This window comes from Salmo salar, chromosome 04 (assembly GCF_965601325.2).
Source record: "Salmo salar chromosome 04, fSalSal1, whole genome shotgun sequence".
In the NCBI taxonomy this organism is placed as follows: Eukaryota; Metazoa; Chordata; class Actinopteri; order Salmoniformes; family Salmonidae; genus Salmo; species Salmo salar.
In genome coordinates this window covers 61,928,580-61,954,106 of record NC_138294.1, presented here as the reverse complement: position 1 = coordinate 61,954,106, position 25,527 = coordinate 61,928,580, and the positions used below count along the sequence as shown (strand labels likewise).

Sequence of the window (25,527 nt, the reverse complement as noted above, 5' to 3'; positions counted from 1 at the left end):
AAGGTAAAGGAGACAGGCAGGCAATGCAAATGATGTTCCAATCTTACAGAGAAAGACAGAGGAGTTGCCATAACCATTCATATAAGTACTTTTAAGCAAAGGCTTATACCATGGTTTTATATATGATCTATTTCCATAAGAGTTCTTCCCTCTTTAAATGCAAATGTTGCCAGGGCTCTCCCTGAAAGCTTCCGTTGAGTCATAAATTCCAACAATGTTGTTGATGTACAACTGACCTCCCACTCGTCTCCCTCTCTCTCTCTCCGTCTCTCTCTCTCCGTCTCTCTCTCAGGGTCCACACATAGCATCAGTGACCCTGGCAGCGTATGAATGTGGTTCGGTGGATTTCCCGGAGCCCCCCTACCCCGAGCAGATTATCTGCCCCCAGGAGGAGGTGCTGTTGGGGGGTACAGAGGCCGTGGCCCAGGCGGGTGTGGAGGGCTTGGCGGGGGCGGCAGCAGCTGTACAGGGAAGCATCTCCCTCTGGACCATTGTCTCCAAGGTCCGCTTAGAGGCCTGCATGTGGGTGAGTCTATTCTACATACAGTCTGGACACAGTCAACACACAGTCAACTGCACAGCCCATGACACATAGTCGAGACATGCAGTCTACAAACAGTCAACGCACGCAGACGACATGCACAGTCTCCTACAAAGTATATTACACACAGTCTTTTACACATATACCCCTCAACTGGGGTTTAACTATCCGTATTGGTACATGTCAGGTTCACTGGCAATAATGCTCTATGATCAGTAACCCTCAAAGAATTAGAATAAAAAGAACATTGACTGTAGGTCAAGATTATTTTTGAAACATGTGATTACTAAGTGAGATATCATTGACAATTCAATACAACAATACCCACCGACGGTTCGGAAAACCCCAGCCTTTTACGGTGAATTTCCCCTTAACACTGCTGGTGGTTTCGCACCTCTAACCAAACATAGCTATGTGGTTAGGTACTGGGGACATGAGACTGACAGTTTGTAATCCTTCACCGCTGTCACGCACACACACCAATGTCACATCACTATCACACATAGTTCTGTAGCTAGAGCCAGCCCTGGCACAGGTAGACGTTAACCCTTCACCAGATACTCTGGTTGCATTCTGACTCTGGTGGCTATGGTAACCACTACAATGACTCAGCCATGAATAGAGTTGCCATGGTACTACCACCACCATGCTCTGCGTCAAAAGCCTATCAACCCTCACACCTCTATTTATTTTAAAATTTATTTAGGCAAGTCAGTTAAGAACAAATTCTTACTTACAATGACGGCCTACCCCGGCCAAACCCTAATGACGCTGGGCCAATTGTGCGCCGCCCTATGGGACTCCCAATCATGGCCGGGTGTGATACAGCCTGGAATCGAACCAGGGTCTGTAGAGACACCTCTAGCACTGAGATGCAGTGCCTTGGACCGCTGCGCCACTCAGGAGCCCACCTCTAACTGGTAACTTCCTGTATCAGCTTCCCAATGACGACCAGCAGTTCTCTTCCTGGATTCTCAGCATTCACAGCTCTTTTACCGAGAGTCAGGCAGTGTCAGGCCCTTTTCTCAGAGCTTCCCTCTCAGTGTGAAACTGTCTCTACTGAAAAACACAGATGGTTAACAGACAGAGAAGTCTGAGAAGAGAGAACTCATCTCTATGACCTGTGGTGAACTGGGGACTTTTATGTTCCTCTAAACTGGCCGAAAATGAGAAGTGGAGGATGTTATCTCACTCTTGTTTATTCACATTTCACATGTTACTGGCTGTGGGGAACAGAGTACCTCTACTTCTACTACTTTAGTACTGCTGCTGCTGGGGGCCTTTCCCTGGAACTGAGTGAGTGAGTGAGTGAGTGAGTGAGTGAGTGAGTGAGTGAGTGAGTGAGTGAGTGAGTGAGTGAGTGAGTGAGTGAGTGAGTGAGTGAGTGAGTGAGTGAGTGAGTGAGTGAGTGAGTGAGTGAGTGAGTGAGTGAGCAGGTCAGGTGTATTCTACCACCATAGTTTTAGTTATGCCAGGATAAGTGTGATTTCCCCATTCCTTTTCTATTTCACCAGGGACTCTGATTTCAGTAGAGCAGATTCAAGGTTTGTTTAGCTGGCATGTCGTGCCCATACCAAAGAGTAATTATGTGGTAAGGGCAAAGCTGTGTGTGTGCCAGCTAGGGGTATGCCATACGATCCCCTGGCCTCGCCCCCAGATGCTGGCACAGCCCAAAATGCTGCAACACCCGCTGTGCCCACTTGATGCTCACGGCATTAAAGCCCCAAAAAGCTACACCATTCACCCCACCCTTCTCTGGCACCAGTAGCCCTTCTTATGACATTACCCCCTTGCTCTCCCCTCTGGCCTTCCCCTCTCCCTCTCTCCTCTGGCCCTCCCCTCTCCCTCTCCCCTCTGGCCCTCCCCTCTCGCCCTCCCCTCTCTGTGTCACCCCGTCCACCGCTGCAGGGTCTAAGTGGTCCACTTCAAAAAACACGGCGCAGGTGGCTGCAGTCTGGCACACACGCAAACACACACACGCAAACACACACACACAGTAGTGCAGTGCAGTGAATAGAACAGCTGCCCTGGAGATTAGGGCACGTCTGCATTATGAGCAAACTGGCAGGTTTCATCAAAGACTGCTGTGTTGACATGGAACAGGATGTCCAGCTTAAGTATCCCATCACCCCTCCCTCACCCTACCCCTCCCTTCTCCCACCTCCCTCACCCACCTCACTGCATAACCTCCCTCCTTTCCTCACCCCCCTCACCCCACCCCTTCTTACAAGTTTCTCTGTGCCTGAAAACATTATCATTATGAGCTATGAGCAATTCCAAAGCACTCGTTTTCTCTGCAGGTTTTTCATTGTGTTAATTAAGTCTGTTGCTCCGCGCTCCCTCCTCATCCTCGTGTTCCTGGAGGAATGAACCCACTGAACCTTCCTGGGATGAGGATTTGTTTCACTCAAATCTCTTCCGTCTTTCTTCACAATTTGGCGAGTGATACCGTCTTATAATTGAAAGCTATTTAGGATGTTCGATATTGATATAGTTTGTTCCAAAAAGCTCTTTGAGGCCTTGTAATAACACCTTAATTGACCCGACAAATTTTAAATATATTTTTTAAATCATGTGAGCCAGTGTCGTAGGTGTATTGTATTATACTTGTATTGTGAAAGGGTGTGTGTGTGTGTGTGTGTGTGTGTGTGTGTGTGTGTGTGTGTGTGTGTGTATATAGGGAGCAGGCACAGCCATCGGGGAGCTGCCTCCCTACTTCATGGCACGGGCAGCGAGGCTGTCTGGAGAAGAGCCTGATGATGAAGGCTATGAAGAGTTTGGTGAGTTGCTGGAGCAGGCAGAGACTCCACAGGTAAGCCCTTATCCTTATCCAACCTCTATCTGTACTTTTCTCTCTCCTTTTTTTCTCTCTCCTCTCTCTATCTCATCCTTCCCCCCCTCTCTCTCTTCTCTGACAGAGACAGGTGGCACACAGCCTTTCCATCTCTCCTCCTGACTTCCCTCTCCAACTCTGCTTTCTCTCCTCCCTCTTCTCCTCTCTCTTCTCACTGCTCATGCTCTACCTGTTTTGTCACTACTGTCCTCCAGGTCTCACTCTGTTTTCTTCTGCCTTCTCTCTCTCCTCATCTAGCAACCTTTTGTGCAACTTTGTTGAAACAAAACGGTCACATTGTATACATGTGTCATACCAGCGTAAACCTCTTGGATGTGTATGCGCACGCACAAACACACACACAGAGCGGAGCGGCGTGAGTTGAGCCCTGACGGAGAGATGGCTAAAGTTCATCTCATTAACTCCCCACAAGCCCGTTCCCTTATCTCTCTCTCTCGCTCTCTCTCACACACACATGCACACACACGCATTAGCTAACCCATTCCCAGTTCCCTACCTCAGCCCTGAAGCAGTCATGTGTTGCTGCCTTTTACAATGCTCTGCTCGGTCTAAGTGTGTAGCAATGCCATCAAGGGCAAAGCCATTGTTTTCAAGGTGCCTGCATTGGCTTTTGTAATACCATGACAAACAGTATTTTCATTTCTAAATAGGCTCGACAAGTACTTTGAACATGACAACTCATAGTAAATATTATTTTCCTCCGTGAATGAAAGAATAGACAAGATGTCAGTTGCTTTGTCCCTCCATAATCTTAGCCGGTCTTCTCTGAGTGCACTTTAATCCTAAGGATTGTATTTCACAATGTCATTCAATGTCATGAGCATTCCAACTCAATACAGGTCAAACAATGGGGGCAGTCAGGAAAACGGTTTGGAGAAGCCAGTGCCAAAAAATGACCGTATTCTCCTTCATGTTTGAAAATAGATTAGCCAAAGGTTTGTTCTATTCAAATTGAAATCAGACATTTGGGTCAACTTGTGGTTGACATGACTTGAGGGGCTTTAAGGGTTCATTAAGTAGTGATTTAATGAGTCGTTATACTGCGAGCTATTGATAGTACTCTGAGCACTGTCTGCTCTTAATAGACTCACACTATAAGCTCACACTCTCTACAAAACTGTACATGAATGACTTTTTGCCGATATAACCAAAAAAGACATTGGCGTTCAACATCAGGTACATTGACATGTGTTTTCATCCGGTGGGTCAACAGGGTGGGTCAACAGGGTGTGACAGGCACGGGTAGTTTGATAGTGGGTGAGTGCTCCCTGGCACCGTAGTGATGAGGGTACCTACTGTCATGTTTAGTTTATCACTCATACCATGGGCATCTGCAGATCAAATCAAATGTATTTATATAGCCCTTCTTACAGCAGCTGATATCTCAAAGTGCTGTACAGAAACCCAGTCTAAAACCCCAAACAGCAAGCAATGCAGGTGTAGAAGCACAGTGGCTAGGAAAAACTCCCTAGAAAGGCCAAAACCTAGGAAGAAACCTAGAGAGGAACCAGGCTATGAGGGGTGGACAGTCCTCTTCTGGCTGTGCCGGGTGGAGATTATAACAGCACATGGCCTAGATGTTGAAATGTTCATAAATGACCAGCATTGTCAAATAATAATAATCATAGTAGTTGTCGAGGGTGCAACAAGTCAGCAACACAAGAGTTAAGTGTCAGTTGGCTTTTTCATAGCCGATCTCTACCGCTCCTGCTGTCTCTAGAGAGTTGAAAACAGCAGGTCTGGGACAGGTAGCACGTCCGGTGAATAGGTCAGGGTTCCAGCAGGTCTGGGACAACAGGTCTGGGACAGGTAGCACGTACGGTGAACAGGTCAGGGTTCCATAGCTGCAGGCAGAACAGTTGGAACTGGAGCAGCAGCACGGCCAGGTGAACTGGGGACAGCAAGGAGTCATCAAGCCAGGTAGTCCTGAGGCATGGTCCTAGGGCTCAGGTCCTCCGAGAGAGAGAAAGAAAGAAGGACAAAGAGAGATGGCACAGTCTCCAGCCTCCCTTGGCCCTAAGACCACATGTGTGAGTCTGGAGCTCTGACATTATTCAACACACTGATAAAGTCCTGCTCGGCTCTCCACCAAAATGAACGAACGAAGAGGAAGAGAGAGGGAGCGGGAGAGAGCAGAGGAAAAGAGAGGGGACATGTGACAGAAAGACAGATGCCCCGTTGTGGAGAGTCATGTTTTGTCCGTCGACACATTAATCTTGTCCGCTCTTCGTTATTGTTGTGTCTTCTTCTTTTTCTCCGCCGTAGCTTTGACGTGTCCGAGGCATCAGGGAAGGCTTGTTGGTTGTTTGTTTCGCATCCTCAGAGAGAAAGGTTGAACAAGTGTCACCGACCACAGAGCTGCTGCCTCAGGGCTGCTGGGTCTGAATTAGTGCTCTGAGGCTCTTTCACTCTCCCTCTACTGCTCTCTCTCTTTATCTCTGTCACACACTCTCTATTTCTGTTGATATCCCTCCCTCCCTTTCTCTCTCTCTCTACCTCTCTCTTTCTCTACTTCTCTCACTCTCTCTCACTCTCTCTCTCTCTCTCTCTCTCTCTCTCTCTCTCACTCACACTCTCTCTCTCTCTACTTGTTCTGTCTCTTTCTGCTGACATCTTTACAGTGTGGTCTGGTCACCGGGTGTGTGTGTGGACAGCATCTGGCAGTAGGTTGCTCACACCAGGAGAGTTTGCTGAGCTGCAGGAGTCGGAAGCCTTATTTTCCTTTCTTCTCTCTCCTTCTGTCACCTACAACGAGGGTGGATTGTTTCACTGGCCGAGAGAGAGGGAGAGAGACCGCTTATTGCATTGCATGCTTGTTATACTGTACATTCTTAAAGGAAGACTTCACAGCGATTATGGACATCTCGTTACGGTGGATTTATATTGCATCGTTATTCTCTGTTATTTTAAACAAGATTAGAACAGTGATTATAGAAAATAGAGATGTGATTGAATGGTAAGATGGGAGAGTTTGTGATCGGATGTGTCTTTGGGCTCCACAGCAGGTTGGAGATGGTGACTCTCTTCTCTCTTACTCTGAGATCATAGGGGTGTCAATGTTCCAGGAGCTTGACTTAAACCCAGTGGCATTTCTCAGAACGCTCACGTGCCAACTTCCTGCCGCAAGCAGGCGCACATGAGTGACGGCAGAAGAACAGTCCCCCCCCCCTTCAAGACTCTATTCAAGAATGATAAAGTCATGACTTTACTAAGCAGGTCCAGACGCTGATTTCATGAAAATCTGCATTTTTAAAACATTTGTTTGAACATTTGGATGATACTTATGTTCTGAAATCGAATCCTGGAATCCTCTCTAGATGAACAATGTCCAAAAAGTAGCTTGGTGATTCAATGGTTTCCCTGAAGTGCTTTATGTTTTTGGCCGGCATGGAAGTAGTTAACCAGCACTGTGAATTCTTGATTGCCAACTCCCAGGATTGTATCTCCTGTATCCTGAATAAGAGCTGTCTGCGCTGGGCTGGGCTGGGCTGGGCGTGTGCCCTCCCCCCTGCCTCCCCCTGCCTCCCCCTGGCCTACTACACTCCACTCAAAGGCTTTCTGTGCTGTGGTTTGCCCAGCCCCATCACATGACTTCTCTGAAAGTGCCCTCTCCCTCCTCCTCCCCCTTTATTTCCAGTAAACTGTTTGAAAGGAGGGGGTGAGTCAGAGTAAAACCAGCTTCCCTTCAACCACAGCTTGTTAAAGAATTTGTCAACGTGGACTCGGGGGCACTTTTTTTTGTCTCGATAGATTTGACTATGGGGCTGGGGTTGGGTTGCGTCAGGAGCCTTAACCACTCTGCTTCCTGTGTGTATGTGTGTGTGTGTGTGTGTGTGTGTGTGTGTGTGTCTGTGTGTGTGTGAGAGAAGGGAATGGGCTTGTGGGGAGTTAATGAGATGAACTTTAGCCATCTCTCCGTCAGGGCTCAACTCGCGCCGCTCCACTCTGGAGATGTGTCCTCCTTTCTGTGTGTGTGAACGAGTTTCATTCAGGAAAAAGAGAGAGAAAAAAACTGTGCATGGGTGTTGATTTTTCCTTAACTGACAGTTAACTTTTCCAGATGCACATTGCTTTGTCGTCTGCCTATTTTGGATGGTTTTCAACTCCTTACTCCCACCACGTCTTTTAAAGTCTGTAGAATAGCACAATTGTTAATTATCCAACCACCCACATGTTTAATCCTTTCAGTTCATCATAAAGCATACATTTGTGTTCTAGAGTACATATTTGCATCAGTACAAAGAGTCATGCATATATTGTATAAATTGTATAAATTGATATCTGGGCAAGTTGTTATCATAAACATAGAGGGGCCTGGTTTGTTTATATAAACTGTTTTTCAGAGTCCCGCAATTTAGAATAGGGTTGCTATATCATTACATGTAAGGAGGGAAACGGTGAACTCTTACTTTTTTCCCACTGCCTTTTTTCCCACTGCCAACCTTCGTCATCTCTCTGGCAACAGTAACCATTGGTATTCAAACTATTATGCTAAACATGGTGCTCATTGGTACCCTTGGTGTGGAAATGTTGTGGAACAGTGAATATATAATGTGTTCAGATAGGCTCTGATAATGTAATATCCTTGTAAAAATCTTAGAACCTGGATTCAATTGTTTCATTACTAAGAAGTCCCCGACAGTCACTCAACCTTGGGAGACCTACTGTACCTTCAGACATTACCCTAACGAGGTCTAATATTCCATGTTTTTTTGCATAAATTTAGTTAGCAAAATAAGAAGCAAACTCCATAGCAGGTGATGAGGCCACTAACTGTAATAGCCTTAACATATAAATGATAGATCAGAGGTGTGATTTTTACTTCACGCTGTAGGCATCATCTTGATGTGGGGGAATATTGGGTACAGAGTGCTGAGTAAAGAGATGGAGAGCCAAAAGCTGGAGCCATGCCCCATGGTTTTAATGACACTGCACCCTTGACAAGATCTCCAAAATGTAATTGCTGGTAAGCCCTGCCCTGGGGGATAGGGCGCTGCGCGGGGGATGGGGATGAGAGGGAGGGAGGCAGGCAGCCGTGGGTGGAAGCCTGGCCAAGATGGTGATTTTCCATGAACTGCGTACAACACACATTGTGTGGTGTCTGGATTTCTGAACACTGGTCATGTAAGATGGACAATTTTGTGGTCCAGAAGGTACATACAGGAGGAGAAAAGGGGAGAGTCCCGCTAGTAAATCACAATGTCACGCGTAAACACACGATATTCCCCCCCACTGGGACCTTCATTTAATTCAGTGGTGAGGTAGCTATTTTCCTTTCACTCATCCATACCAGTCAAGTGAGTGGAAATCCAGAACTCTACTAACTTGGTAAACTATACCAACGCAAATATCATATTTCATGTAATAAATGTGATTGATTGACTAAACTATGCTGATTTCCCTAACAGTTATTCATTATTGAAGCATAAATCCCCTACTCTAGTCCTGTGGTTGTTAGGTGTTTGTGGTCAACAGACGGCCCAGAGTCGTTCAGCTGTAAACCATACACATTCCTTCCCCCAGACAACCAGCTCCGTCTCCAAGATTTAGAAAGGGGGGGGGGGGGGGGGGAGAGAACAAAAAAACAGAATAAAGAATTTGGAACAGAAGGCTAGAATTAGAGAAGCAGGATTATCCTTGTGGAAAGCTCCTGTGATAGGATAGAATCTGAGGGAGAAATTCAAAATGTGAGCCAATCAGAGTGGATGTCAGTTGGGCCCCCCTCTTTTAGTCTACTCCCTATGTCTCCAGAATTTCCTGTGGGCCGGCTCCTGCTCTTGAAGCAATGCCACCATTACTCTACTGCTTTGTTGACCATATTAGGCATGATCTTGTCTTACTACCCTAACCTCAGTCTCCCCCCAAGTTAAACCTCTCAAGTTTCAATTTACCGGTATGTGTGTGAAACAAAGGTGAAAGTCCTTTAAATAAAATGTTCACCCATAAAAGTAGATGTCTTATTGTTTGGTCATTGTAAATAAGCAATTTTCCTCATGCATTGATGTTTAATCAATTTCTTGTAGAACATAATGATTTGGATGAGTATATTACTAATTCTGGAGGGCACGTCCTATCTGATTTGAAATTGCAGTTTAATTTTGCAAATAATTATAGCAATTAAACATATTAAATGTGAACTACCATTAACTAGTAATAATATGGTATAGTCATGTGAAAGCTTGCAGTTTGAGGTCTGGCCAGTTAATAGTTGTTTATGCATTATATCAGATCTAGCCTGAGAGATGACCTAAAGGTTAGTCTAAAAGTTAGTGGATGATTCCAGTCATTCCTCTAAATTTTTTAAATATCTTTACATGCATACAGTACCATCTCATGTACAGATATTACCAGTTAATTAGGAAATATCATTCTAATTCATGAAGTTCTTTGGTTGGAGCTATACTATATCAACACTTTAGTCAAATGTATTTGTGCTATGCAACACATTGTTTAGAGAAGTAAAACATGTTCCTACAGCTCACAAGTCAAATGTATTTTACATTTTATATCAAAGGAAAGATGTGTTGATGTCATTACCATTGATTAGAACATAAAAGGCATAATGTGTTAGATATGCACTTAAACACACACACATTTAAACACATCAAGTCTTCATATCAAAGTTTCAGTGATGGAGCAATCAGTATCTACAGAATAGATTTTTGGAGTCCAGTCAATAAAAATCTGGATATACATTTTGCAATATTAAATACAAATCTATATATATAAATAGACAATACCCTCAACATGATTTCACAAATTATCCCCAGTGTGTTTTTAGATTTAATTGACATTATATTTTTTATTCCCCTTTAAATTTATATACCAACCTTACAGCATTGGCATAGTTAAATATCTGTAAAACAACAACAACAATAATTTTCCTAAGATCAAGACAAAATAAACACATCAGCACATGCGTACAATTTGTACTGTTATCTCTAGTGGCATTCTAATACAATCATCAGAAGTAGGACCAATTCACCTTAATCATTCCAGGATAAATCCGCCATCCTTCCTTCACAGTTCCCAGAAATATTTGAACTATATCAACTAGAGTTTAACCCTCATCTTCCCAGCATAGGTATATTGAGGAAAAATCCATGTCATTGCTTTGAAAAGAGCCTTTTGTTGAGTTGTCAGGAGAGATGGCGAGGAAAAAGCTGCAGAATTAGTAAGAATCTGTGAGTCATTGGAATGACCATGAAGTCTAGTCTTGCACTCACATTCCCAATGATATTGGATTAAAAACTGTCAGTTAGAGGATGTGAATATATAATATCCCAGTATAAAAGGTGTTTGGATGAGTTTGCAGAGGGTGATTGTTCCAATTAGACAACTGACAGGACAATTGACTGTGTGCAGCACTTTTGCAGGGCTTAGAACACTTTTTTGGTTAACAGAAATATTGATATATGAAGGAAAATAAATATTTAGATAATAGTGACTTGGAAAAATCTGTAAAGCATGTCACAATATTCTTTTAAATAAATAGAAAGATGTCATGTTGCCACAATTCAATATGTTAATTGTACATTTACTTCTTAGAGAAATAGGTTTACTTGATATAAACCATATTATTCGTTAATCAATAATCTGCTCTCTGATATATTTGTACATATAAAATGCCAGCATCCTTGTTTTCTTTATATTCATGGTCAGTGTGTTAAAAATACAAAATATAAATGAGAAGAGATGCTAAAAAAGACACCTGTTTGTCCTAAACCTACAGTAAGTATATTTTCTATAGTCTAAAAATCTTGCTCTTATAATCTCACATTTTACTATATTAATAGTAATGTTAAGTCTCAAATCTCCACGAGCCTGTTTTAGTCTAATTTATTTATCATTTCAAATAAAGAAATGCATTACAACTCACAAATGACTTTCAGCACACACCACAACGATATTTCCTTAGAGAGAATCAATTATAAATATTGCCATTTTTAACTAATGAATTCCTTAGACTGTAACTCAATTGTTTTTATTGGATCAATTTGATTGGTGTTGATTTTGCAAGGATCATCTCCGATTTATTTTAAGATTCACTCCTTGTCGACAAGCCTCAAACAATTTTGAAACCTTTTCCCTAATGATAGAAGTTTCGAGATAAATTATAGAATGAACAATGTTTTGGAAGTATTTTTAGTAATGTTACTACCATGTGTTAATCTGTGAGATATTTAAAATGGGTCGGAGATCATCCTTCTACCTTTAATCACCATAGATTAGTGAAAAGGTTATTGATTGCATAAATAGCTTTTGGTCTTCGCTGCTGAGAAAAAAAATTGTCTGCTCAAATGAACATAATATGTTACTCATTAAAGATTCATACATTACATTGCTATGATGAAATGTGAATAAGAATTACATGGTCTGTATAGAATGATCAGTTAAATATTTGCCATTATATTTGCTCCTTTTCAGGACTTTGCCACAAGAGCAAAACTAGCAGTGCAGAAAATGGTTCAGAGAGTTGGATTCTTTGGAATTCTCGCCTGTGCCTCTGTAAGTGAATTCATATATTAACTGTATTCTGTTGAAACATTTTAATCACCCCCATTAATGTCTGAAAATACTAGAAAGTGACTACAAGTTAAATTCAAGCCTTAAAAGAGCATTTCTATGCATCATGAAACTGTCTGTCTATTTAAAGTGAACTGCTGATTCTCAAACCAGAAGACAGAACAGATTATTAATAAAGATAGATATAAATGTAAATATAACGCTACCTATATTCTGTAGATTTCAGTCATTGTATTACTAATCTATAAGATACCTCCAGTAAGTGCTAAATACCTCAAACATAGGAACGTTGAACAAAACTGTTTGTACTGAAGCATATTGAAGTATATTGGGTCCCTGCACTTTTCTATAGAATAAAGTTGTTTTCTCTATAATTGTTGTCAGTTGTTCATGTTCATTTCTTATATTTAATACATATTCTCTGTTTCTCCAGATTCCAAATCCATTGTTTGACCTGGCAGGTATAACATGTGGCCATTTCCTTGTTCCCTTTTGGACCTTTTTTGGAGCAACACTAATTGGGAAAGCCATAATCAAAATGCACATTCAGGTGAGTTTACTGTATACAAGCACACATTTTTACATAGATGTCTTGCACACAGAGCTCACTTTTCTTATGTCTTTTTTTGTTCTTTCAAAGAGGCTACTTAAGGTCTGTAGTTTGATATAACATTTTGACAAAGCAACCTTTTTTCTTATAGAATTGATAGATCAAGGCTTCCGTTTATTTTGAATATGAATACGTCAGACGTGATAGTAAAACCATGAAGAGGATGAGGAGGGATCCTCCTGTACTGTACTCAACTCAGAGTGTAAGGAGGCCATTTTGGCCAGTGAAAGCAAGGGTCGGTCATCCATTTTGTGAAAGAAGATGCTGCGCTCAGAGATACGTACTTTAGTAGGGAGAAGATATTTTAATCACTTGAGTATTTTCTGTACTGAAAGGTGAATCTGTACTGTAAAGAAGTATACAGTGATGGTTATTGTGTAAAAGTTTAATCAGTTTTCCCATGCATGCAAGGATTAAGGACTTAATCCACTTTGTGCCATGGTAGTGTCTGTATGCTTAATGGATTAGACTTTCTAACTCTTCTATAAAGTATTTTATAAAAATAAAATTAAACACCAATGGAGTAAGCTGATTTATTAGGATTTATTATCTTACTAGTAATGTTAAGTTCACTTTCTGTAGATGCACAAGCAGTGAGGGGTGGGTGTGGGGTGGTGTCCATAGATCAAACCCTATTGTAGATGAACACTGTCTGTGATGATACAGAGAGTGGCGTGGGCAGCAGCATCATAGAGTCAATTAGGCCTAGTGTCCCTTGGGCCGATGACTGTGACTCCACAGCCAGGCAGAATCAGAGGTGTGTCACTGTCCCCTACCTGCCTGACACGGCTAGGGCCAGCTTTACAATGATACACCACACTGACTGGAAACGGAACCAGGCTCACCATCATAACTGGCTGGGGTCAGCCTGGGATCTATTCAGTGAGATGAAACGTCCTGTGTGACAAACAGAAATGTAATGAATATAGCTGACACAATGCTCTATACCTGACAGATCATGTCCTCTGTAAACAATACAGTTATATCTGAACAAACCCCTGTTCTCTCAGCTTCTCTTGTTCTTTCCCCCCATTGTGTTAAGTCTGGAAAGAATGCAGAAAATTATATTCTATTAGACGGCACTTCTTTGTAGTTTTATGTTGACAGTATACTCTACTGTGAGTCACAGAGATGTATAGTTGTTGAACTTGTCATGAAAGAGAGGGAAGGAAGGGGCAATATGATAGACTGTAATGGTGAACAGGTGAACATTCTCCCTTGTGTGCCAAAGCAGGGGAACAATGCACTAGGGGGATTTGAGAGCTGGATAACTGGGTTGTACTGTACCTGCAGGTCAGGTGGTAAATTCAGGTTCACAATAACAATCTGTTCCTGTAAACAATGGCACACGAGTCCCCAAGGATGCAGACCTTTTCACAACGCTTGACCCTGTCATACTGTAAACTGGATCTGGATTTCTGACGGTACTTTGTGGTGATGTTTACTAGCTAGGTTTTGAAATATTGATAGGAACTATCAAAAATGATATAAAATCTAGGGAATTTAGGTTTTATAAGTCCTAAATGTACAGATTTAGGATCTTAATTTGATTACTGTTTTTATGCAAACTTGTAGTGTATTCAAGGTTTAAAAATGATTCTAAAGTTTGTAATTTCCACTTGAAAAAGTCAGACTTGATTTGCCCTAACTAAAATGTAACAGCCCCTACAAAAATGTCCATTAATTCTAATCTATCGGTAAAATGTTGAAATGGCTCCGTTAGGTTTAGCTGAGCGGAGACATGACTAAATGTCCTTCCCTTTAAGAAGTGGACAGTAAAAGCTCAGTTTCTGGTATTTTCGTTTACCTTCAGTACCCGTGACACACAGTCTGGCCTAAACAATAGGAGAGAAGTCATCTCCGTTATGATAGCCTCCCTGACTTCCACATTCCTACTAGTTTAGTTATGGGCTCTGTGCTTCAAGGGGTTTCAACAGACATGCACATTGCTATTATGAGAACCCACTCCAGTGTTGATTCCCTATATGAGTGGCACAATGGGGTAGTATCATCTTGTTAAACCTGTGCACTTCCCTACCAGGTTTTCATGAGTCCGAAAAGGACAAAAACATATTTGTTAGACTTGGTCTTTGTTATGGGCAGTGGCATCCATTTTGGCCTCTCCCAGACCCAGTGCTTCCTGGTTTCCTGCTCAGTGGGTGGCTGAACAGTAACTGAATGGTAAACAGAGACGTAATGAGCGCCCTAATAGGGTCTGATTGAGCCGTAATGGCCAACCCCCCACCCCCCTGTCTCCTGTGTCCAGTCTGGGGCAATGAGTAAGCAGGAATTAGACTGGACAGGAACAAAACAAATCCCCCTTTACCGTTATAAACGTCTGTCTGAGAGGAGTGACACATCTCCTCCTGATCCCCCCCATCCCCTCAATACCCCTCTCCACCTCCTCCTCCTCCTCCTCCCATCCCCCTCTTCAACTGTTATCTGTATCAGCTGTAACCCCACACCCTCCCTCATCCTCACCCCCTGAAGACAGCCTGCCTGTGTAGACTCATTTCTTGACCTGAGTGTCTGTGCGTTGGTTAAAATGTGTCATAGGGCCTCTGACTTTTGTTCCTGGCCTTGATGACAAAGGGCCACTTCATGGCTGGTTTTGGGCTGACCGCTTGTCAGGCACCAAATGTGGTGTTGGTTGATTACAGGGGGTCCAACAGAGGGGGTATTAATGATCAAACCATGAGTGTACTGCCGTGGCTGGGCCTGTATGTACCCCCTACGACCTCAAGGTCCACTGACTGACTGACTGTCTCTCTCTTTCTTCCTCACAGAAACTGTTTGTGATCATAACCTTCAGCAGCCACATAGTGGAGCAGATGGTGTCTCTGATCGGGTGAGTAACCTAGCCACTAAGTAACATTGGACATCCTGAAGAAATGGAAATGTGTGTGTGCTTGCGTGCATGAGTGTTTGTGTCACAGGATGGAGAAGGAGGACAATGACAGGGGTAGTATCCCACGTTAAAGGGTTAATTTGGAACATGACGGTTGAGAGCACTTCAAGTGTGACATTTTGAGGTCGTTTGTGCCCTTTTTTGGAAAAACCTATTCTAATTTTGTTCTGACTGTAACTCAGATCTCTTACCAAAATGTTAGCATTAATTAATCATGGGGAACTGGAACATGCTGTGTTGAATGGAATACATTTTCTTTATTTGACAGACCCTGGAAGGGTGGTGATTATACAGTAGAATATGTACGGTATTGATGCTGCTCTTGTAAGAGGCATCTTTTGGCCCCTCAGTCTGTTACCTAGTCTGGATGCTGACGATGGCCATGCTCTGCCACTTGGTGTGGATGGCTATGAATATGGACATTGTATGCAAGACTGTTTCTCAGGTTAGGATGAACTGTCTCTGGCATGCGGTCTGGTTGAAATCTACGTTCAAATCTTGGTCCTGTTATGATGTGGCACTGCTTTGCCATGGTGACCTTAAACAGACTGATTGTGTGCTGTTCATTTGGTGTCATATGGCACTAAATGCGGAACGGGGTTTGTTGATATCTACGTATAAAGACATTTCACACGTGCCTTAAAGAATGGAGCGACAACTGCCGTGTCCTTTTTCCGTCCTTCGCCCACCGCTGATGGCTTGGTGTCACCCTCCCAGACTGATCTGATGTCCAGTCAGATGTCACTGTCATCAGCCCTGTGAACCTGTGGTCTGGCCTCCAACTAAGCCTGCTGCTAATAGAGCCTTCACACCCGCCCACCCTGCCTCACACTACTGATCCACGCTGCACTGGCATGGTTATGTATCCACCATAATTGTTGGAACAGTGCTGCTAAAAACTACATAGGATCTTTTTTTTGGCCAGCATAGTAGTATCTGAGCCAGCACATTACGGTTTAAGTCGACACAATAGTGTGAAAAATGTATTACCCTGGCCTGTATATGGGGCTGCCTGCTGGGCAGATATAGGAGGAAGCAACCTGGACCAGTGTGTGTGTGTAGCAGGTAACTACCCTCTGCCAATTGGGATGGTGTTAAATTGGCACCTGACACACACGCACGCACACCCCCCCACACACACACACACACTTGGCTGTGCTGAAATCAGACTGCGAGATTGCATCAGCTCTCATCCTTGCCAGCAGTTTCTTTCACCGCTCTTTTCTTTGTTTCAAGAATGAATACTTTGGTGGCTTTATTTAGAGCTGGTTTTAATAAAAAGCTTTATTTTTTTCTCTAATTTGTTGAAAGATTATTCCCAAATCGAGTTAACAGACAAACAGGCGATTTTAGTTAAACTGTTTGGTCATTCACAAGGGTTCAGAGAGTTTTATCATTCATGAGGGGTTTTCAGCATTGTTGTTCACATGCTTTTCAAATGAATGTATTTGAATATAGGCTATTTATTTAATTATCATATGAATCATATGAACATTTTATAGCCATTTGTGTGTGTGTGTGTGTGTGTGTGTGTGTGTGTGTGTGTGTGTGTGTGTGTGTGTGTGTGTGTGTGTGTGTGTGTGTGTGTGTGTGTGTGTGTGTGTGTGTGTGTGTGTGTGGTGTGTTTTGTTTCACCTTTATTTAACCAGGTAGGCAAGTTGAGAACAAGTTCTCATTTACAATTGCGACCTGGCCAAGATAAAGCAAAGCAGTTTGACACATACAACAACACAGAGTTACACATGGAGTAAAACAAACATACAGTCAATAATATAGTAGAAAAATAAGTCTATATACAAAGTGAGCAAATGAGGTGAAATAAGGGAGGTAAAGGCAAAAAAAGGCCATGGTGGCAAAGTAAATACAATATAGCAAGTAAAACACTGGAATGGTAGATTTGCAGTGGAAGAAAGTGCAAAGTAGAAATAGAATTAATGGGGTGCAAAGGAGCAAAATAAATAAATAAATAAATAAATAAATAAATACAGTAGGGGAAGAGGTAGTTGTTTGGGCTAAATTATAGATGGGCTATGTACAGGTGCAGTGATCTGTGAGCTGCTCTGACAGCTGGTGCTTAAAGCTAGTGAGGGAGATAAGTGTTTCCAGTTTTAGAGATTTTTGTAGTTCGTTCCAATCATTGGCAGCAGAGAACTGGAAGGAGAGGCGGCCGAAGGAGGAATTGGCTTTGGGGGTGACCAGAGAGATATAGCTGCTGGAGCGCGTGCTACAGGTGGGTGCTGCTATGGTGACCAGCGAGCTGAGATAAGGGGGAACTTTACCTAGCAGGGTCTTGTAGATGACCTGGAGCCAGTGGGTTTGTCGACGAGTATGAAGCGAGGGCCAGCCAACGAGAGCGTACAGGTCGCAGTGGTGGGTAGTATATGGGGCTTTGGTGACAAAACGGATGGCACTGTGATAGACTGCATCCAGTTTGTTGAGTAGGGTATTGGAGGCTATTTTGTAAATGACATCGCCGAAGTCGAGAATCAGTAGGGTGGTCAGTTTTACGAGGGTATGTTTGGCAGCATGATTGAAAGATGCTTTGTTGCGAAATAGGAAGCAGATTCTAGATTTAACTTTGGATTGGAGATGTTTGATGTGAGTCTGGAAGGATAGTTTACAGTCTAACCAGACACCTAGGTATCTGTAGTTGTCCACATATTCTAAGTAATATGGGGATGAGGTAGGTAGATAGATGGGCTGTTTACAGATGGGCTATGTACAGGTGTGTGTGTGTGTGTGTGTGTGTGTGTGTGTGTGTGTGGTGTGTGTGTGTGTGTGTGGTGTGTGTGTGTGTGTGTGTGTGTGTGTGTGTGTGTGTGTGTGTGTTTTTATAATGATGGATAGCGTTGTGAGTGTTTTTGAGGGTTTGAGGAGTTTTCAGCATTGCTGTTCATATCCTTTTCAAATTAATTTATTTAAATCAGGACTATTCATTTAATTATTGTATGAATCATATAAACATTTTATAGTTGTTTGTGTGTGTGTAATGATGGATAGATAGCGTTATGATAGTTTCAGTCCCTGGGGGGCTGATAGTCATTGAGCCACAGAAATACAGAGTGACACATCATAGGTGAATGGAAAGTTTCACTGCAAGTCACAAACTCACTGTTTCCCCCTTTTTACAACCTGTTAACCGTCAACTTCCTTCCTGACTGAGGCCCATCCACTTTGAGAGTTCCATGATAGTGAGGCTTTCACACAGAAACTGCCATCCAGCAATGGCTCTGTCACATTTCCACCTCACACACCTTCACTATTATTAACCCTTTACCTGACTAACCACACCTTTACTTTTAACGCTTAATATTAACTCTTTAACTACCTACCCATGCCAATTGCCACTTTTATTTAACCCCTTTGCTGCCTGTCCACATTTCCATTCATGAACCTTTTCATTGCCTGTTTTGGCCTATTTATTGTCCTATCCACCAGAGTTCTTTTACACTTGCAATCAATGCGAAATCATCTTCTTTTTGAAGTGGATTTTTTCAGTTTTATATGTATTGAATAACATTCTTTCAGTGAAAATGCTCCGATTTTCTTATGTTGTTTGGTCGCAGTAAGCAGTGGTACAGTTAAGGACTGTAGAATTATGGTAGTTATAATCTCCTGTAAAAGTGTTGTTTGTGTTGTTGGTAATCATTTTTTAAACAAATAAGACCGTTATGGTTTTCATGATGTTTAGACACAGCAATGGAATATCTGGTGATATCGCTGTTCTCCCTATGGGCGTATCACAACCACCGTTTCTCATATATTTATCTATACACAGCTCATAAAAAGAGACCCCCTGTATCTCTTAGTAAATTATGCTTTAATATTTACTCTAGATCCTGTTGAAATTCTTGAGAAAACGGCTCTTCCAGGCCCCAACGGGTTTCCTGTACAGCCAGTTTTATAGTACAACGGTCATAACTTGACTGTTAACGTTGTTGTGACATGTTTTTTTAACCTTTAGTGTTCATATTGTATAGTCTTCAGACAGACATGTTTTTTAACCTTTAGTATTCATATTGTATAATCTTCAGACAGATATTCTCTGTGCAGCTGTGTTGATAGCTGTCAATATTTAACTCATTGTTTTTCATTTACTCAAACATACAAATATTGACTTTATTGCGTCATTGCAAATCATTGCTGTGCTTACAAATCTTATTCTAAATTCTTTAAAAACACTTTTCAAAATGTACAGTATATGTTGGAGTGGGGTGAAATAACAGACGACTTCTCAAGTTTTATTAGATCAAATTTGTTCTAGTTTATTCTCCTATTTTCTTATTGAAAGTTCTGAAATAAATCAAAGCCATATTTGTTTATTGAAATTGTTTCATTTAACGATCCCGCCATATTTACACCATCTTTTACTCTCTTTTCCTCAGTTTCCTCATTGTTGTTATATTGTTTTGTTTCATCTGCATTTTCTACAATTTAATTGCAAAAAGATGACTATACCATGTCTGTCTCAAATGGAAAGAGGAGTGAAAGCGTTAAGTCACGGCATTCCTTGAATTAATTGACCTTCGGACTTGTGATGATTTCACTCTCGCATGATATGAGAGAGTAGATTCATTTCCCTCTTCTTGTTAGTCAGTCAGGTTAGCCATTTATCATAACTGCACAGATACATATAAGTCAATGCCCTTTTAACCTCACATAGAGAAACATGGCGAACAATTACAGCACTGGGAAAGAGCCATTAAAAGCAAATGTTTAAACACGTGTTGTTGGACTATTCTCAACTTGTAAAGATCCATTTCTCTATTGTTCAGCCCGTTCATATGTAAATGTATCAGAAAGATTTTGTATTAATCTTCTTGGCACTAAAATAGCCTAAACAGACAGTTTTTCCCAGGAGATTTGAGGATGAGCCCTTTTCATTTGAGTCCATCTGAACATCTGCTGAACAATAGACAGCTATTGAGCACAGAGGAGGAACCTCTGCACACAACTTTAAAATAACCATAATATGCTGTAAATTCCCCTATTGCAAGTTATAGCTTGACCTTTTATGAGACACAGTATCATTTCTCGCCAACACAATTATATTCCCTGGACCTTTAGGTCATTTTGAAAACATATACTTAACCAATAATCGAAATTATAAGAAATTACAAGTTTACTGTATGTAGGTATATTTGGTCAAGATGTCAGATTTGAAACCCAGTTGAAAGGAGATGTAAATCAAATCAAACTTTATTTGTCACATGTGCCGAATACAACAGGACCGTGAAATGCTTACTTACAAGCCCTTAACCAACAATGCAGTTCAAGAAAAAGTAAAGAAAATATTTACCAAATAACTAAAGTGAAAAATAATTAAAAGTAACACAATAAAATAACAATAACAAGGCTATATACCAGGGTTACCGGTACCGAGTCAATGTGCGGGGGTACAGGTTAGTCGAGGTAATTTGTACATGTAGGTAGGGTAAAGTGACTTGCATAGATAATAAATAGCGAGTAGCAGCAGTGTAAAAACAAATGGGGGGGTGTCAATGTAAATAGTCCGGGTGGGCATTTGATTAGTTGTTCAGTAGTCTTATGGCTTGGGGGTAGAAGCTGTTAAGGAGCCTTTTGGTCCTAGACTTGGTGCTCCGGTACCGCTTGCCGTGCGGTAGCAGAGAGAACACACTATGACTTGGGTGACTGGAGTCTTTGACAATATTTTGGGCCTTCCTCTGACACCGCCTAGTATATAGGTCTTGGATGGCAGGAAGCTTGGCCGCAGTGATGTACTGGGCCGTATGCATTACCCTCTAGCACCGTATGGTCAGATGCTGAGCAGTTGCCATACCAGGCGGTGATGCAACCGGTCAGGATGCTCTCGATGGTGCAGCTGTAGAAATTTTTGAGGATCTGCCCATGCCAAATCTTTTCAGTCTCCTGAGGTGGAAAAGGTGTTGTCGTGCCTTCTGCACGACTGTCTTGGTGTGTTTGGACCATGATAATTAGTTGGTGATGTGAACACCAAGGAACTTGAAATTCTCATCCCGCTCCACTACAGCCACGTCGATGTTCATGGGGGCCTGTTCAGCCCACCTTTTCCTGTAGTCCACGATCAGCTCTTTTGTCTTGCTCACATTGAGGTAGAGGTTGTTGTCCTGGCACCACACTGCCAGGTCTCTGACCTCTTCCCAATAGGCTGTCTCATCGTTGTCGGTAATCAGGCCTTCCACTGTGGTGTCGTCAGCAAACTTAATGATGGTGTTGGAGTTGTGTTTGGCCACGCAGTTATCGGTGAACAGTGAGTACAGGAGGGGACTAAGCCCACACCCCTGAGGGGCCCAAGTATTGAGGATCAGCATGGCAGATCTGTTGTTGCCTACACTTACCACCTGGGCGTGGCCTGTCAGGAAGTCCAGGATCCAGTTGCAGAGGGAGGTGTTTAGTCCCAGGGTCCTTAGCTTAGTGATGAGCTTTGTGGGCACTATGGTGTTGAACGTTGAGCTGTAGTCAATGAACAGCATTCTCACATAAGTGTTCCTTTTGTCCAGGTGGGAAATAGCTGTGTGGAGTGCGATTGATTGAGATTGAGTCATCTGTGGATGAGTTGGGGCAATATTTGAATTGGAGTGGGTCTAGGGTATCCGGGATGATGCTGGTGAAGTGAGACATGACCAGCCTTTCAAAGCACTTCATGGCTACTGACGTGAATGCTACGGGGCGGTAATCATTTAGGCAGGTTACCTTCGCTTCCTTGGGCACAGGGACTATGATGGTCTGCTTGAAACACGTAGGTAATACAGACTCGGTCAGGGTGAGGTTGAAAATGTCAGTGAAGACACTTGCCAGTTGGTCCGTGCATACTTTGAGTACACGTCCTGGTAATCCGTCTGGCCCGCGGCTTTGTGAATGTTTGCAATTATCACACAGTCGTCCGGAACAGCTGGTGATCTGATGCATGCTTCAGTGCTGCTTGCCTCGATGCGAGTGTGTAGTAGGATTCAATCTTAATCCTATATTGACACTTTGCCTGTTTGATGGTTCGTCTGAGGGCGTAGCGGGATTTCTTATAAGCGTCCGGATTAGTGTCCCACTCCTTGAAACAGCAGTTCTAAACTTTAGCTCGATGCGGATGTTGCCTGGAATCCATCGCTTCTGGTTGAGATATGTATGTACGGTCACTGTGGAGACGATGTCGTCGATGCACTTATTGATGAAGCCAGTGACTGAGGTGGTATACTCCTCAAAGCCATTGGATGAATCTTGGGAACATATTCAAATCAAATCAAAATTTAGTGGTCACATACACGTGATTAGCAGATATTATTGTGGGTGTAGCGAAATACTTGTGGTTCCAGCTCCGACAGTGTAGTAATATCTAACAAGTAATATCTAACAAATTACACAACATATACCCAATACACACAAATCTAAGTAGGAATGAATTAAGACTATATACATATGGACGAGCAATGTCAGAGCGGAACAGACTAAAATACAGTAGAATAGTATGGAATACAGTATATACAGTTGAAGTCGGAAGTTTACATACACCTTAGCCAAATACATTTAAACTCAGTTTTTCACAATTCCTGACATTTATTCCAAGAAAAATTCCCTGTATTAGGTCAGTTAGGACCACCACTTTATTTTAAGAATGTGAAATGTCAGAATAATAGTAGAGAGAATTATTTATTTCAGCTTTTATTTCTTTCATCACATTCCCAGTGGGTCAGAAGTTTACATACACTCAATTAGTATTTGGTAGTATTGTCTTTAAATTGTTTAACTTGGGTCAAATGTTTCAGGTAGCCTTCCACAAGCTTCACACAATGAGTGGGGTGAATTTTGGCCCATTCCTCCTGACAAAGCTGGTGTAACTGAGTCAGGTTTGTAGGCCTCCTTGCTCAAACACGCTTTTTCAGTTCCGCCCACAAATTTTCTATAGAATTGAGGTCAGGGCTTTGTGATGGCCACTCCAATACCTTGACTTTGTTGTCCTTAAGCCATTTTGCCACAACTTTGGAAGTATGCTTGGGGTCATGGGCGGCAGGGTAGCCTAGTGGTTAGAGTGTTGGACTAGTAATTGAAAGGTTGCAAGTTTGAATCCCTGAGCTGACAAGGTACAAATCTGTCGGTCTGCCCCTGAACAAGGCAGTTAACCCCTGGTCGGGCTTTTTCAAATTATATCGTTTTATAGATACACCTCTCCTGAATCGAACCACGTTGTCCGATTTCAAAAAGGCTTTACAGCAAAAACAAAACATTAGATTATGTTAGAGGAGTATATCGTAAAAGTAGCCACATAGCCATTTTCCGACCAACCACATGCATCACAAATAACCAAAAAACAGCTAAATGCAGCACTAACCTTTGACAATCTTCATCAGATGACACACCTAGGACATCATGTTACACAATACATGCATTCTTTTGTTCGATAAAGTTCATATTTATATATAAAAACAGCATTTTACATCGGCGCGTAATGTTGACTAACTATTTTCCCTCAAATGCATCCGGTGAAACAGCGCTACAATTTACTAAATTACTATTCGAAAACATTTTTAAAATGTAATATTGTCATTCTAAGATTTATAGATGAATATCTCTTGAAAGCACCTGTAATGCCAGATTTAAAAATAACTTTACTGGGTAATCACACTTTGCGATAAAAGGGGATGCGATACTCAGAACAATAGGCTAGCAATACAGGTCAGCGCCATCTTGGAACAATCGCATATCAAATCTAGTCTTGTATACTATTGTCAATAATCCCTTACCTTTGATTATCTTCATCCTTAGGCACTTCCAGGAATCCCAGGTCCACAACAGATGTATTTTCGTTCGAAAAAGTTCATCCTTTATGTTCCAATAGCTTGTTCTTGTTAGCGCGTTCTGAAGGCTGCACCAAAAGTTCCGACGTGCGCGGGGCTACTCTTTCAACAAAATGCATTTTTTTCTTATTTAGGTTCGTTCAAACATGTCAAACGTTGTATAACATAAATCTTTAGGGCCTTTTTCAACCAGAGCTCCAATAAGATTCAAGGGGGACGATTGCATTGTCTTTATAAACGTTTCGAAAGGGGAGGGTAGCCAGGGGCACCGGCGTCATAATGGTGATGGCCCTCCTCATGTGACCACGTTCCACAGCGTGTCATTCAGTCAGTTTTCACAGTAGGAGACTCAAACCACTTTGTAAAGACTGGGGACATCTAGTGGAAGCAATAGGAAGTGCTCAATGAACCATTGCTCACTGTGTGAATTACAGGCAACAAGATGAAGTTGAGTCCGCAATTCAGAATTCCACTTCCTGTTTCAATCTGTCTCGGGGTTTTGACTGCCATATGAGTTCTGTTATACTCACAGACACCATTCAAACAGTTCTAGAAACTTTAGGGTGTTTTCTATCCACAAATATTAATTATATGCATATCCTAGCTTCTGAGTTTGAGTAGTAGGCCGTTTAAAATGGGCACCATTTATTTTCAAAAAGCGCTGTAGCGCCCCCTATCCTAGGCGACCGTCAAGAGGTTAACCCACTGTTCCTAGGCCGTCATTGAAAATAAGAATTTGTTCTTAACTGACCTGCCTAGTTAAATTAAGGTGTAAAAAAAAGGTCCATTTGTGACCAAGCTTTAACTTCCTGACTGATGTCTTGATGTTGCTTCAATATATCCACATAATTTTCCTGCCTCATGATGCCATCTATTGTGTGAAGTGCACCAGTCCCTCCTGCAGCAAAGCACCCCCACAACATGACACTGCCACCCCTGTGCTTCACGGTAGGGATGGTGTTCTTCGGCTTGCAAGCCTCCCCCTTTTTCCTCCAAACATAACAATGGTCATTATGGCCAAACAGTTCTATTTTTGTTTCATCAGACCAGAGGACATTTCTCCAAAAAGTACAATCTTTGTCCCCATGTGCAGTTGCAAACCATAGTCTGAGTTTTTTATGGCGATTTTGGAGCAGTGGCTTCTTCCTTGCTGAGCGGCCTGTCAGGTTATGTCGATATAGGACTCGTTTTACTGTGGATGTAGATACTTTTGTCCCTGTCTCCTCCAGCATCTTCACAAGGTCCTTTGCTGTTGTTCTGGGATTGATTTGCACTTTTCTCACCAAAGTACGTTCATCTCTA

General features: G+C 42.3%; 1 protein-coding gene across 2 annotated transcripts in view; it reads left to right on the top strand.

Annotated features, from left to right (window-relative positions):
• Positions 1 to 25,527, top strand: part of LOC106603519 (vacuole membrane protein 1) — a 111,064-nt gene that overhangs the window by 64,030 nt on the left and 21,507 nt on the right. For both annotated transcript variants that reach the window (XM_014197320.3, XM_014197321.3), the window contains exons 6-10: positions 293 to 526; positions 3,222 to 3,353; positions 11,823 to 11,903; positions 12,355 to 12,471; positions 15,318 to 15,379. In XM_014197320.3, coding sequence (XP_014052795.1) covers positions 293 to 526; positions 3,222 to 3,353; positions 11,823 to 11,903; positions 12,355 to 12,471; positions 15,318 to 15,379 — 626 coding nt within the window. The remainder of the gene's footprint in view (positions 1 to 292; positions 527 to 3,221; positions 3,354 to 11,822; positions 11,904 to 12,354; positions 12,472 to 15,317; positions 15,380 to 25,527) is intronic.